The 15,143-nt window shown below is 37.4% G+C and overlaps 1 protein-coding gene across 1 annotated transcript; it reads right to left on the reverse strand.

Annotated features, from left to right (window-relative positions):
- Positions 1-740: 740 nt before the first annotated feature.
- Positions 741-13,010, reverse strand: LOC147405639 (uncharacterized). Its single transcript, XM_086433439.1, has 4 exons — positions 12,483-13,010; positions 6,709-7,083; positions 2,210-6,606; positions 741-1,314 (listed from the first exon to the last, which is right to left on the reverse strand). The coding sequence occupies exons 1-3, from the start codon at positions 12,603-12,605 to the stop codon at positions 2,251-2,253; spliced, it is 4,854 nt and encodes a 1,617-aa protein (XP_086289565.1). The 5' UTR covers positions 12,606-13,010; the 3' UTR covers positions 741-1,314; positions 2,210-2,250.
- Between the last annotated feature and the right edge of the window lie 2,133 nt (positions 13,011-15,143).

Here is a 15,143-nt window from a genome sequence, read left to right on the forward strand (position 1 = left end):
AAAGAATTCCGTGCTTTTTCATTCTAATTCTACATTTAAGTCGGTCAAAACTACACATCAGAGACTTGGGGAGGTTTAATACTTAAAGTCAACACATGCACCATAGTTGTTCGAAAACTCATAAGTCGTTTTCTACTGTTTTTTGACTTTTCAACACGGACCAATAGAAACCACAAGGCTACAGCGAACCAAAAGGGACTTGGCCTTGTAGAATTAGACAAGGCAAACCAACACACGTGTTCTTCTTCGTCAAAGTAACCAACCTGCATACACATCACACTACCTAAACAAATATATATATGGGAAAAGGCAAACCAACACACGTGTTTTTCTTCGTCAAAGTAACCAACCTACGTACACATCACACTACGTAAACAAATATATATATGGGAAATGTTCAGCACCCAACCATTTACCCAACAATTTGCCCAACATGTTTTGTCCTAGATGGGTTAGAAGTTTTGGAATGAGCTGATTTTTGGTGAGGATGATCTTCTAACCACATATATATATATATATATATATATATATATATATATATATATATATATATATATATATATATATATATATATAGAGAGAGAGAGAGAGAGAAGGCAAAAATGATTCAAGAACAATAGTTGCAAATCAACACCACCAAACAAATCTTAACATGGATGAGTTCTGACAATGAATCGAAATAACACCAAAGATTATACTAAACTCGGATATTTTATAAAACAAAACAGGAAAAAAGAAAATAATAATAATAATTAAGCCATTGTTCCATGCAATATCAAGAATGCTCAGTCACCAAAATTAGGTGGTAAAGGCAGTTAAAACATCTATATATGCAAGAAAAAGAGATAAATAAACAAGATATTAAAATAAAATAAAATAAAGTAAAAAGGGACTTCTGCTTAGGGAAGTTCATACAACCAAACCACCTTCATAGAAAAGAGTTGAGGAGTAGTCGGTTGTGTGGGTATGTTTAGGCCCTAAAGAAAATAGTTGACCTGAGAGGCACCATTCATCTGCATGAGACATCATTTTCAAAACTTACAAAGGCAACAACATGCCACACATGCTTTTTCAACAGTTAAATATCTACAAAGGGAAACTGATCTGCAAAGGCCATCCTCTGCCCCAGAAAAGATTCGAGAAACAAACAGCTTCCAGAACCCGAACTATTCTCTGAGGCTAAACATGCTACCGCAGAAGAGGTGCTGGTCGGAGACTATGAACATATGGGAATAACTCACTTACCAATCATCCTCCAAAACCCGACCAATCAGATAAGATCCTCTGGGAGCTATCCAGTGCTCATTCTGAGAGCTGGAAAAAAAATCAGAAAGACGAGAACAGTTAAAAACCATGTAAATCATTTCATCAAAAACCTGGAATCTCTATAATTACAGAAATTAAGCAAAATCTTGAAAGATTTAAGAGCATAGATATGAGAGAAAAGTGCGACTACCCAACACTAACCTGGACTTCTATTTAAGGTGTGATTCGACCCCGACCAAAGTCACCAAGTCGGAATACAGGTTTAAAAGGGCAAGGGAAAACTTCGGAAAAAGGGGAAAGAAACAAGAACAAAACGGGAAAAAAAACGACAAATATAAAAATAAAAATGAATATAAAATTTAAGAAGAAATATAACATAAATAATATATTATACATTGATTCTAAGTTTCCAATATATTGAGTAAAAAAATTACTATTGATTATCTATGCATGATAACATGTTTCCACGCGTAATTATACATTTTATGATCCTAGTAAAAGTTTTAACCATCAACAAATATTTTGAGGAGAATGCGACACTTCTGAAAAAAAAAATTAAATCATAACATCAAGACATTATCGTTAAATCCAATATAAAACAATATTTATGAATTAAATCACAAACAACCATAAGACTAGAGAAAATAACCATAGGGCTATAAAAAAAATGGGATTTTATATTCATTATTATTTTTTTTTAAATGTGTCTAAAACATAAAAAAAATGTGTTTCCAACATAAAAATAAATTTTTTTTAAAGGTGTTTTTATTGTTTTAATCATTGGAGTTACAAAACACATTTTAAACGATACTTTTCAACAACAACAAAAAACAGGGTTTTTTGTAACTATGACCTCAACCAGTAAAAATGTATCTCAATCTTATAAACACCAATCCCGTCATTATACTCACAGCTATAAGAACAAAAAATCGGACTAGCTTACCAGGCCTTCGCGGATTGCCAAATTGTTTCTTTAAGGCCTTCCTACTGCCACGAGTGTTGTTTGTAACTAAACCTATCTGCTGCATCCCATCCTCCTTCGGGCTCCTTCCTCTTCAATAACGCACCAGTTGCTGCTTGGTACATCCTCACTTGCTCCTCCGCAAGGGCCTGAGGACTGGCAACGGAGAGTTGCCTTGATGATGTAGGTAACAACCTCTCCTCTCTCACTTCTACAATATCTGTACCTCCTGGACCTGCATTAAGATCTAGACCTTGCCTTACCCATTTCCTACTACTCTCAGCGCCACCATTGGAAGCAACATCTGGAAGGCTTATCAAATAAGGCCTTGGATAATGGGACGAGACCATACTCGCAGTTCCTACTAACTGCGAAGGAACAGCCGGGAAGCAAAGACCACCACAAGAAGAAGAGTCCATATATGTTGTCGATCCACTTGGAAAAGAAGTCGAGGGAAGAGGGAAATTGGTACCAAAAGGAAAACCAGGATATGGAAATTGGGTGGTGGCAGGAGAAAAGGTCATTGTGGGAGAGGAGGAAAGCATTGGCCCTCTGTAGACATCAGGACTGAAGGAAGGTGGTGGTCCTCCTAGGATCCTTTGTGTTCCAGCAGAAGCAACAATCGGGTAAGACTGCTCTGGGATGGGTACAGATGGATATGAGTTCCCGGGAGGAAACCATGGCGATAGGTTTCCAAGCTCTGTATTGTTGTTCATTCTAAGACCAGAAACATGGGGAAAGAACGACAAATTGCTCTTTGCGTGCTGCTGCCTGAGTGGTGGTGCTGGTTCCGTGCCGACTTCATCAAGGCCCGGTCCATTGTTCAAATCAAAGTCCCTCAAGACATTCACCTCACCACCATTAGAAAATCCACCAGAAGATGATGACCTAGTTGACATAGAAGGGAATTCCAATTTTCGACTTGTGCTTGCCGAGAACTGCACTGTATCAGTATCTTCGTCGACTTTGTTCAGATCTAGATCTAGTCCCCCCGCACTACGAATGGGTGCAGGAGAACGTGCACAATCACGATTACTGATGAACCCGTATTGAGAGCTTGATTCCTGAGCAGCACTGTGAGATGTCATGTCCTCGAGAACTCTGTCGTCCGTCACATTCAGGTCAAAATCCAATGGAGGTCGGCCCAGTTTGCTGGAAGCAGTATCGGGAGGGGTACCAAGAGTACTAAGTGGCATCTCCAGGACCTTTCTGGGTTCAGCGGGTCGGAATGCACTTGTAGCGGCTGAGCCTTTCCATCCAGTTTCCCCTTTATTCCTCGAAAGGTTTTCAGGAGGAATGAAAGACCCTTTTGCAGCTGCAGCCACTGTAATTGAAGCAGGCAGGCTCTCTGATACTGACATGGATGAAAGAGGAAAATTCAAAGTGCCAGGCAGATGAACAACAGATGTAATCGGATCGTCTTGGCTCCCTTCATCCACAGGGAATCCTTCATTCAAATCAAAGTCCCTCTTTGCAGCCACATCTGATCCTCCTGCAACAGGCGCACTTTCCACTGACTTATCTGCTTCAACAGCAGATGACTTTATGCACTGAGTGTCTTCTTGCACAGGAATTATGGGCTCTTCATGCAGAGTAGATCCAGTACAATAGTCCTCAAGGTTTTCTTTTCTTTCTGAGTTCACAACACCATCAGTGTGTTCAACAACAGCTGAAACTTGATTATCAAGACTTGAAGGAACTGTACGTACTTGTTCGAGTCTTTGATTCTCACCCTGCTCAATATTGGTCCTTGCCTCCATGACATCTTTCCTTTCAACCTTGATCACATCGGCATTGTTTGGATCCTCAATGCTTCCCTCTTTATTCCCACTGTGATCCATGGGAGGTAGCTTATGCTCTGTTGAGTTGCCACCATCTGACTCTCCATGCACAAAACTCTTGTTCTCAACACCAACTTCCAAAGGTGGGCATGATGACGATTCTTCTACAACATCATCCTTCTTGACATTTAAACTAGAAGCCTCATTGCCAAAACCACATGCATCATCCACAGAGCCACCAACCAAGTCAGATGCAGCGGTCATGCTATTCTCTGCAAGCTTTACGTCTGCATGGTCAACCTTCTTAATTTCATCCAACACTGGAGTCTTGACACCTGTTTTAGAATCTGGAATCCCATCACCAGTCTTCCTTTTCTCACGAATCTGGTCGACTCCGTCAACCTCTGCACCATCCCCTCTCTTGTCTGCAGACATGGGCACAGAAGCAGGCCGTGTTTCATCAGGTTTACCATCAGATTTCAAGCATGGCTCAGTAGTTTGTTGCAAATTCATACTGGAAGCATGCAATTGTTCTTTATCATGCTCTTTTGTTGGCTCCTCTTCAGACAAGGACGAAGGCCCTTTAACCTGCAAAGGGACAACTATGGTGCCCTGCTTCTCGGTGTCCCTATCTGCACAATCATCGGGTTGGCCTTGGATTTGAGCCACAACATCTCCACAAGGTGATCTCAACTTCACATCTTTGCCTGCAAAAGAATCCCCGGGCACATCTGAGCTTCTCCCAGGAGAAGCAATCGGAGAAACTATGTCTGCTTTGGACATTTCTCCAGCAGCCACACTAGCAAGCAAATTCATACCAATGTCATCCCCAGATGGCATAGACGCACTAGCTTCAATCAAAGCATTTATGGAGTTGAATGAAGCATCATGTAATTTCCCTGGCCTAGGTTCACTCAAAATATCCCCCTTTTCATTTCCTGATGATGAGCACGGAGCCGTAAATACTTCCGAAGATTTCACAATCCCATCACCAGTCTGGCCACGTTCATCAAGAAGAGCATCAGGTGAACCCTCACCTTCATCTTTCACATCATTGCTCTGCCATGACTCTGTATTCACATCTGCAGCAATATTAGCTCGACAAGAGTCACTCTTTCTCTTTAATTTCCGATCACGCTTCTCAGGAAGTCCAGGAGAAGAAGCTCGGCTAACCATAAGGGATGGATCATCAAAAGAACCACCGCTAGCACTTCGTGCAGGACTACGGCCAGGATTTGGAATCTTAACAATCAGTCTGTGATTGTTTCCATGATCGACAAGTGGTGCATCAAGTACTTGTGAAACTTTTTCAGGTGCGGCCTTTCTGTCCACAGAGCCGCATTTTACCAAAGTAGTTTCCTTTTGAACCCCAGAGACAGCCGACGCCACAATACCATTATTGCTTGATTTCCGATGGCGAGACACACCACTAGAGCTCTTACTCACACTTACTGACCCAGCAGTAGAGCTCCTTGCGTCCTCCTTCCACAAAGAACCCATAGTTTTGGCATGATCACTTGAACAAGACTGACTATTGGTCTGAGATTGACTAGAACTGCTGCTCTTCTCCTCCTTTATTGTTGTTAAGGGCATATCTGAGGTTCCGCTGCCAATCGTTATTTTAGACACTGATGCAGGCAATGATGCTGACAACTTCGTAGATGAAGTGGTCACGTGGCCAAGGTTAACTGGTGCTGTTTTAGATGCAGTAGGCTGTGTAATGGAATTCTTCGTGGGAACCTCAGATGATCCTCCTGCACGTTTGCTTCCTCCATGAGCACCTTCAGACAAACCTTGTTTGCTAGACCATGAAACACCCTGGCTTGACCCAGGCTTCACATCACTAATTTCCATTTCTACTTCAACGCGTTTCTTCCATGTGTCAACCAAACTCCTAGCTTTCTTCTGGATTTCCAAGTTTTTATGACTTCGCAACAGATTCACAGACTTTCCGACGTTACAGGTCTGTAAAGCATGAAGGTTTACAGGCAACTTATCAAGTGCGCGAAGCAAAGCCAAAAGAAATTCCTCAACAGATTTATCACATTCCTTGGGGCTACTACTACTATCACCAATCTTCCCTTTATGAACTTCCTGAAGCCACTCGTCCAATACAGACAAACCCCGGAGCTGCACAAACCGCCCAAGGCAATCAAGGTTGTCTGTGGCAGCTATCACATCTGCAAGCATTATTCGGCAAGACAAGTCTAATTTCTTCTCAGCTCTGTCGGGTTGCATGAGTTGAACAAACTTCTCAACAACTTCATAGTCCACAAGCCCTCCTCTGTCTATTATTTTTGTAATCTCAGATTTCAATAAGCTCTCCAGTCTTAAATGACCCGAATCTCCATCATCCATCTTCAGAGAACGTTCTCTTTTGACTGGCCCTGAACCCAGATCACCCCGTTCCCTCTTCTTTACCTTACCTTGAGAAGGTAAGGAGGTGGGACTGCTCTGTACACCATCCGAACCAGACTTTAACTGCGGTGCCGATGTTGGACCATTCAATGGTTTTGGAGAACGTCCTCCTGACTTCACTGTTGCATGCATTTCTAATCGTGTTTTGTCCAATAGCTGATCTACTTCTTCCTGTCGCTCCTGTGGAGGATCAAATAGATACAATAAGAAATTTGTCTAGCATAATTAAAAGAATAGTCGAACCATACATAACTATACAGAAACAATAATAACAAGACTTACATTGAGATAATTTTGATCAGTTAGCCACCAAAGACGCTTGTTTGTAGTGTCATACACTCGCCTGCATACAAATGAGGATATCCGTGGAGGAAGTTCAACACCTTTACGAAGGAATGAGACTTTACACGGATGGAGAAGCGATGCAGCAGGTATCTCATCCTTGTGAAACGAATAAAAGACTTCGTTCGGAGCAGCTTCTAGCAAGATTCCTTTACCAAGTTCTACATCAGCAGGTCGGTATAGCCAATTCACGCCCAACTTTAGCTTACTATCTTTGCCTGGTGTTAACCAACGAATTATTCCAACGAAGGGTGGGGAAGTCTCATGGGGAGCCTTGAAAAGCGCACAATCACCAACACTAATCTTGCGTCCATCCTAAGAAACAATAACTCCCTCAGTAACAAATTTAAGTAAATGGGGCACATGAAGAGCAGCACAAAACCATATTTAATAACAGAATATAAATGGTGGTTAGAACGACATGGCAGTTAATAAATCTAACTTCTATGCAATCATGCAGGATATATATATAGCATTTGGAAGCCAAACCTTAGGGAGCCAAAGTTATCCTAAATGGCTAAAAGTTTCAGAATGGGATGATTTTTGTGAGGATGAACTCGATGGTGAGGAGATCATCCTCACAAAAAATCAGCCCATTCCGAAACTTCTAGCCCCATCATAAGTGGTTTACAAATTAACACTAATTGACGGTCCACAATTCTTCAACTTGGAAAGTGGGGTTAGAAGATTCAGAATGGGCTGATTAGCTCATATATATATATATATATATATATATATATATATATATATATATAGAGAGAGAGAGAGAGAGGGGGGGAGGGAGAGGGAGAGAGAGACGCCAAAAAATAGAAAAATTCAATAGCTTGGGCTTCAAAATGTGAATAACAAGAGATATTGGTTGAAACTTACCTTTAGTATGCATAAAACACATGCAATATTGAATTGAATGCAATGCCTGGGTGAAATGCAATATTGAATTGAATGCAATGCCTGGGTGAAAGCCCAGAGCTTCTGGACCTAGGCAACTGTCTGGTGATTAACGCAAGAGTAGGCCTAGATGCTAGGCTCCTGGCCAGGCAAGGGCAAAGCTTTAAATACATCACTTCTATGTACAGCCAGATTTTGTAGAATCTTATAGACCCTAATGAATTCTACAACAATAATTAATTTTTTTGAAAAGTATAAAGATGTAATTTTATTAAGAAATTCAGAAGTATAAAACTTATTAATTAGTTGACTAATATATCAGGGGGACACAAACCACATCTACTTTTCTGCCAAAATCCCTTTAAATTTTTTGACATGCATGCCATATGACTTTCAAAATTGGTTAGGTTTTGCCAGCTAAATCATGCCCAAGGAAATAACCCAGGCGATGCTAGGGATTCAAAGGCAATCAACTTACAAACAATTATTCCAAATACTTCATCAAAGAAAATAGTAAAATGGTAACAAAGCACGCAAGAAGGGATCCAACTGCTTTGTACCAAGATATATCATTGTGGATAGAGAGCTATATCGACTATCCACATAAAATTTCGATACAATAAAAATTGTATCAAAAGTTTAAGAAATTTCAGCTATGCACTTCAAATAATTCAATACATAAATTAGGGAAGGTACATGTGTTGTTAGGGTAAAGACTCCTTGGAACCTTTGGCTCTTTCCATTGCACACTTTGTTACTTGTCAAGAGAATTCTAAAAACTAAAATTACTATTTTATTTAATATTATTATAAGTAGATTATTTCAAATGCATTAATAAATCCATCTAAAGAAATTTTATAAATTTAAAAAATATTAAACAATACTCACTTTTCCCTCATTATAATAAAAATATATATTTTAAAGAATTTAGAAATTTCAAATAGATAGATAATCTAGTTTTATAATATGCCATGTCACTAATGTAATGGGGGGATATATTTGTATTTGAAAAAAAAAGAAAAAAAATACCTAATGTGCTTTTGCATCAACAATGCCCGCCCTTCTCTCATTATATATATAGGGCCAGGTTCAAGGGCCATATACAAAACCAAGCCTTGTTTTCGATATATGGGTTCGAAGATTCAGAATGGACTGATTTTTTGTGAGGATGATCTCTATGGTTAGGCAATCATCCTCACCAAAACAAGCCCATTCCAAAACCTCTAACCCCAGTTTACAAGTTGAACCATCATGGACTGTCCAATTTTTGTAAACCACTTTTAATGGGGTTAGAAGTTTCAGAATCCGCCGATTTTTGGTGAGGATGATCTCCATAACATTTTGTAAAGACCCTTTTTACAAAATGTTATATATATATATATGGAATAAAGGTTCAAACAAGTTACCAGAATTAATCAATGCAATGGCATACAACAACAATTAGCTCTTCTCAAAAGCACCAGACGCAAAAAAAGGGAAAAAAAATTGAGGACAATCATACACATTAAGGGACAGTTAATATGGAATAAAAGTCCATACGTACAAGAGAAGTGACGCTCTCTACAATTTTCAGTAATCTTGAAGAAATTCAAGTTTTTCCAACATACAGAATTCTACTACAAAGACACCTGACAGGCATCAACACCAAACCTCTGAAGTCATGAACATTTACTGTAAATGGTGCAAACTTTGAAATGAACAAAACTTAAGACTGAAACAATTTATTACTAAACTGTCTTCAGTGTGATTCAACTAACTCCTGGTTTTCAAATACAGCTCCACAGAAAAGATTATTGATAGGCTAATATTTGGTGGCTCATAGACTTTGATTGTGAAAGGGCATCCATTTACAAAGTAGCATATGAGACAGTTCATCCAGGAACACCAATAATGAGAGGGATTTTCTAATTTTCATTTCACTAAACAAATATAAACTCTCTACTAACTCATCTGACCATTCTGATTTTCACTGCCTAACCCCAAATCTCCCAATATCCACTATGAAGTTTTTACCTCCTGTTATTACTGACCTCATTTGTCATCTCATCAGCTATCATTACTTTAAAGATAGATATTCTCCATTTAACCAGAGTTCACATCATAATATAAGGTACAACAGTTAATAATACATATTGCAAGAATATTAAGGTTTTATGTTACAAGAGTATGGGTATGGAGCATAACAACAATGGATCTGATAAAGTCAACATATAGGTCAGACGACTGTAGATATGCAATCGCAAGAATTAAGAGAGAGAGAGAGAGAGTGAAACTTGTTCAAGAAACAAATGTAGCCTCCCTCCCTCCCTCTCTCGAAATCAAAGATCTCATTTGAATGTTTCGATACAGCTCTTGTTTTGTCTGAGTATGCTGAAAAAACAAAACGTTACAGCCGAAACATACCAAAACGAAACGAAATTTTGAACCATGGTTCCAAGTGAAAACAAGACAAGTTTCCAACGGATCCTAGATTGTTTCATATGGCTCAATAGTGGGGGACACCATTGTGCCTTTAGGTTCACTTGCTCAATAACCAGCATATCAAATATTATATTAAATTTTATAAGAAATTTTGAAAACAAGAGACGTCACACCCATAAGAGAACCCTTCAATATCAAAAGACTAACCATGGAACGGCATCTGAAAGTAACTTGCATGACTAGTTAAGTACACACAACCTACAATTATTATAAGTTAAATCTATAAAAACCAAGGAGTTGGTGCACTGAGAAGTCTCCTCATGTTAGCATTCTCAATAATATCTTCATTGCCTATCTTTCTCCCTTCTCTTTTGATAAAAAAAGACTTGTTTAAGAAAGAACAAAAACTAGGGAATTTCACCTATGTACAAGGACTATCTATTTAATTATGTGTAGTAAATGAATTGTCTTAGTATTTGCTAGTTACCATTTCATTTGTATTGAAACACTTTGAGGTGGGGAAGGGTCAAAGAATCTTCTTATTTAAGCGCCATTTAAAAAGCACAAGTACATGCATGCATGTCATGTTCTCCAATTTTAAGTTGGCAATTAATTCAAGCAATATCTGAAGACATGATTTACCATAAGAACAACACTAACTTTTAATTACCAACATGGTCTAACGACAAATTAACCAACTAAAGTGTTAAAATATGTAATATTTTTAGAGAAATCTGGAAATTTTCATTATACAAACCTTGACCATAGTAGCCTGAAATATGTAGGGCTAAACTACCAAGGAACTCAAAAGGACCTATCTAAACTTAAACTTTATCTTTCTTCAAGCAAATGCTTCTCTACAATTCTGTGTCATTTGCAAATAGGAATATGAGATTCACTTTCTTTATAAGTGTAAATGAAATTCCGTTATTTTCTTACATGAACTTCTATAGCAGAAGTTTTGTGTCCCACAGCAAGAGTCATTATTAAAAACTAAAGAGTAATGACAAACAAACATATATAGATAAAAGAACCTCTATAAGTACAGAAAGAGCATAAGAGCAAAATGTGCAATGTAAGGAGTAGAGCAATCCCATTAAAACCTATCAAGCAAAGATCAATCCCATGATAACAAAATTTCCAATAAACACATTGACATCAAAATCTACATAACATAGATTAATCCATAACATCTTTTACCAAATCAACTATGCCTTTCAAAGATGGGAGTCACACTCTCCCATTCACATGATATTATAACTCCGCATACCCTCATATGAGAAGGACAACACACAATCTCTAGCACCAATTAATCAAGCCATAATGAAAAACACTCGTGCCTGATGAGCTCATAGCATCTATGGACTCCACTAAAATAAAGCTTAATGAACCACACAAAGATTGTCAGTTTTCACCCAAAACCCCTCTATTATAGGCAAGTTCTCTCCAATATCTACAAAGGCCATCTCTTTTCACAAACTACAACTTCAAAAAATCGAAAGCCAGAATGTGTAGTATCAGATGGCCCAAATGACAATAACCGACCAAAAATTCAAAATTTCTACCATGCGCTCAAATCCAATATCCCAATAAAATAATTTCTTTCAATTTACACAAACCTCCCAATCGTATAATTAAATAACCCAAAAAATCAGTTCCAAGAGGCCATTAAATGCCCATATATCTCCCAACTCAAAAAAAAAAAAAAAAAACCCAAAGGACAACAATCAATAAATTTATTTACAACCAAAAAATCCCAGATACCAGGTTCACATCTTACCTAAAAAAACACTAGAAAAAATATATAAGCAAGAATAAATAAATCCCAATGGTGGGTTTCTTATCAATTAAGGAATCCCAATAACTCCATTTCCTTAAAAAAAAACCAACAAAACAACACCAACCAGGCAACAACAAAAACTGGTGGATTTCCCATCCATTAAGGAACCCCAATAACCTATAATTCCCAAAAATTTAACTCCATTTCCATCACCAATACAAACCCTTAAAACCCAAAGAAAACAACACCAAGCAAGCAAAATGGGTGAAACCAAAAAAAAAAATTGGTGGATTTCTCATCCATAAGGAACCCTACCCGTAATTCCCAAAAATTTAACTCCATTTCCATCACCGATACAAACCCTTGAAAAAAAAAAAAAAAACAACACCAACCATGCAATCAATCAAGATGGGCGAAACGAAAAAAATAGTGGATTTCCCATATATTAAGCAACCCCAATAACCCATAACTCCCAACAACAAAATTTTACTCCATTTCCATCACCGATACAAACCCTAAAAAAAACCAAGAAACAACCAACCAGGCAACCAATCAAAATGGGAAAAACGAAAAACAAATGAAACAAAGAACTAGACCAAGATCGAATACATAAACAAGGAAATACCTTGCAGAATGAATCAGAGGTAGCAGTGATGGTAGAATCAACAACATCTACAGCCGTACCGAGAGCAGGGACCGACCACATGTGCCGCCTCGGTTTCCTCTCCTCACCTTCCCGCCCATGCATAATCGCCTCTCATCTTCGCTAACTTTGGTTTCGATCCAAACTTCTTCTTGAACGAGAAACATCAATCCAGCCCTAACTCTACCTATCGATCAAATTAACCCTTAGAATCCGCTAATTAACGTTCTAGGAAACCCTAGATCTGTTCCCTACCCTTTTTCCCCTAAAAACAGAAACCCTAATTACCGCACAACCTATCCTTCGAAACAGATGAATTTCCCGATAAAATTGCTTGTTTTTCAACGGTTTTTTACGATTCGTAGATCGAATTTGACGGTCAGAAGCTTCGTAGTTCAGATCTAGGTACAGTGAAGATCGATTCGAAGAACTAAATCGAGATTTTTGCGAGGATTTCGCGATCTGTGAGAGAGAAAAAACGACAGATCCTTTGAGACCACGACAGACGGCAAAGCGAAAGGTGTACTTGGTACCGTAACTTGGGCAGCGGGCAGTCTCGGGCAGTTCGGGCAAGTAAAAGAAGAAAACGCTTGTTCACGGGGTCTTGCTAAAGTGCACTTATGGCGTAGGCATGCGTAGGACAGTAGACGGTATATAAGGTCTATAATATGTTAAACTTCCAACTACTGTGTACTTGTCTACTAGAGTTAAAAGTAAAGTTTAATGAAAGTAATCTTAATTATGAATTTATGATCATAGTGTTTAAATATGGATTATATCACAATCCAAATGTATTTTATAAGCTACTCATGATTAGTTATCAAAATCCCACTTTTCGTTGTTTCACGATGATATTGATGTTGGTGTTTTATATTTATAAAATATGTTTTTTTGATTAAATAAATCTTCGAAGGATTTAAATGGCTGGTTATTTATGGAGAGAAATGTAAGAATCACTTTAATCTCTCTAAATAGGATAATTAAGCAGGTCAGATCACTCGCATTTTTCAAAACTTAATCAGGTGTTCTAATTTTCTCAAATTGTTAAGTCAAAGATTACATATTGTTTCATGAGAGAATTTATAAGGAGAATTGTCAAGATTGTTGTTTGTTAATTCTCATCATGGTTTATTGTATCACGAAGGTTATTTTGTCTGCAACCTATCAATAACTATTTTACAAGTGGGAACAAATAAAGTCTTAAAAAAAATTGCATCTCAAAGTTCCAAAATTCTAATTTTCTTAGTGGAAGAGCTTGTTAGGGAGTCATGTGACAATCATTAGATTCACGACGAACTTTGTAAAAAATATCTTGTGTTATCTTTTTTTCATATTTTGTGTGTGTAATTGATTGGTAGAGGAAATCCGAAAATTGCACCTATAATTCTCTACTTCATAAAATCCTAATCAAGCAAAGAATTAAATAATGTTTTGTCGATTTAACGTATCTATTTTAGATAATCCAGTCATGTAAAAAATATCCATACGTTCAAGATTATCGTGACAAAAAAATTCAATCCATTCTTACTTTTCTAATCTAATTTTGATATTGAAAACTATAAGTTTATTTAATCATTATTTATATATAAAAAAATAGATAAATATTAATGTTTATAATGGACTTATTATCCTTTTTATAGTGATTATCGTACTCTTAAAATACACAATAAAACTTAGTTGAAACCCAAAAAAGGAAATTATGAATCTACCTCAATCACCATAGAAAGCATCACCAAAGTAGGAATAAATAAATTTTGTAATCAACCTTATGGAGCACAAAATCAAATCCTAATCCAAATTCATTAGGAACATGTTTGGTCGAGCTAAGGCTTGGTCAACTTGGACCTAGAGCTTGGTCCAATCTAAACTAATCCGATTTGGTTTCCCAAGTCAAAGCCATGCAACTTGACAAACTTCGACCCTCCCACACCACTTTTGTGGGGTCTATGCTTGTTGTTGAAGCTAAACAACATGAGATGTTTTTCTATAAGTATAAATTTATTAAGACGAGAAAATAATACAACGATAGCGAAAGCAGTCGAGATGATGGCCACAATGCAAGCAAGCACTAACAATCACACAGTGAGTCTCATCTAAATACAAAATCCTCAAAAAACATGCATTTAAAATCAGGTCACGGCTTACATCAAATCAATGTGAGATGTTTTCAAGCTCAATTAAATCCAAGTTACGTGACAATTTATCGATTATTGGGAATTAGTCATTGTTTGATATTAGAAGATTATTGTAAACCATAGTGAATTTCTTAGAGATAATCGAGAAGTATCATAGTTCTAATTCTAATAAAAACAAATATCGTAACTTGTATCTACCAAACATGTACAAATGCCTACAAGAAGTTGCCTATATATGTTACATTGGATGGTTACGGTGAAAGCTTTACAAATTGTAAATTATTGGATGATTCATGATCAATACACACACGAATTCAAAATTCAATTGCAATGCGTAAAACCAATTGAGCCATATGTCTAAGCCTAGATAAGTCTTTTGTTAATGAGAGTGATCTCACATCTATTTTCAGTATCTCCATCCATATTCTTTTGAATCTTTTATCTTAGACATTTTGACCACTCAATGCAATATCTTGAGCAAGTTTGTAAATTCATTTTATGTGTGTTT

This window comes from Akebia trifoliata, chromosome 3 (assembly GCF_017979445.1).
Source record: "Akebia trifoliata isolate Shusen 1 chromosome 3, ASM1797944v1, whole genome shotgun sequence".
In the NCBI taxonomy this organism is placed as follows: Eukaryota; Viridiplantae; Streptophyta; class Magnoliopsida; order Ranunculales; family Lardizabalaceae; genus Akebia; species Akebia trifoliata.

Coding starts and splice junctions, on each gene's coding strand:
- LOC147405639 (XM_086433439.1), bottom strand. CDS start 12,605: ATGCATGGGCGGGAAGGTGAGGAGAGGAAACCGAGGCGGCACATGTGG. Junction 7,084..12,482: donor CCTCTGATTCATTCTGCAAG/GTATTTCCTTGT, acceptor ATTGTTTCTTAG/GATGGACGCAAGATTAGTGT. Junction 6,607..6,708: donor CTGATCAAAATTATCTCAAT/GTAAGTCTTGTT, acceptor GATCCTCCACAG/GAGCGACAGGAAGAAGTAGA.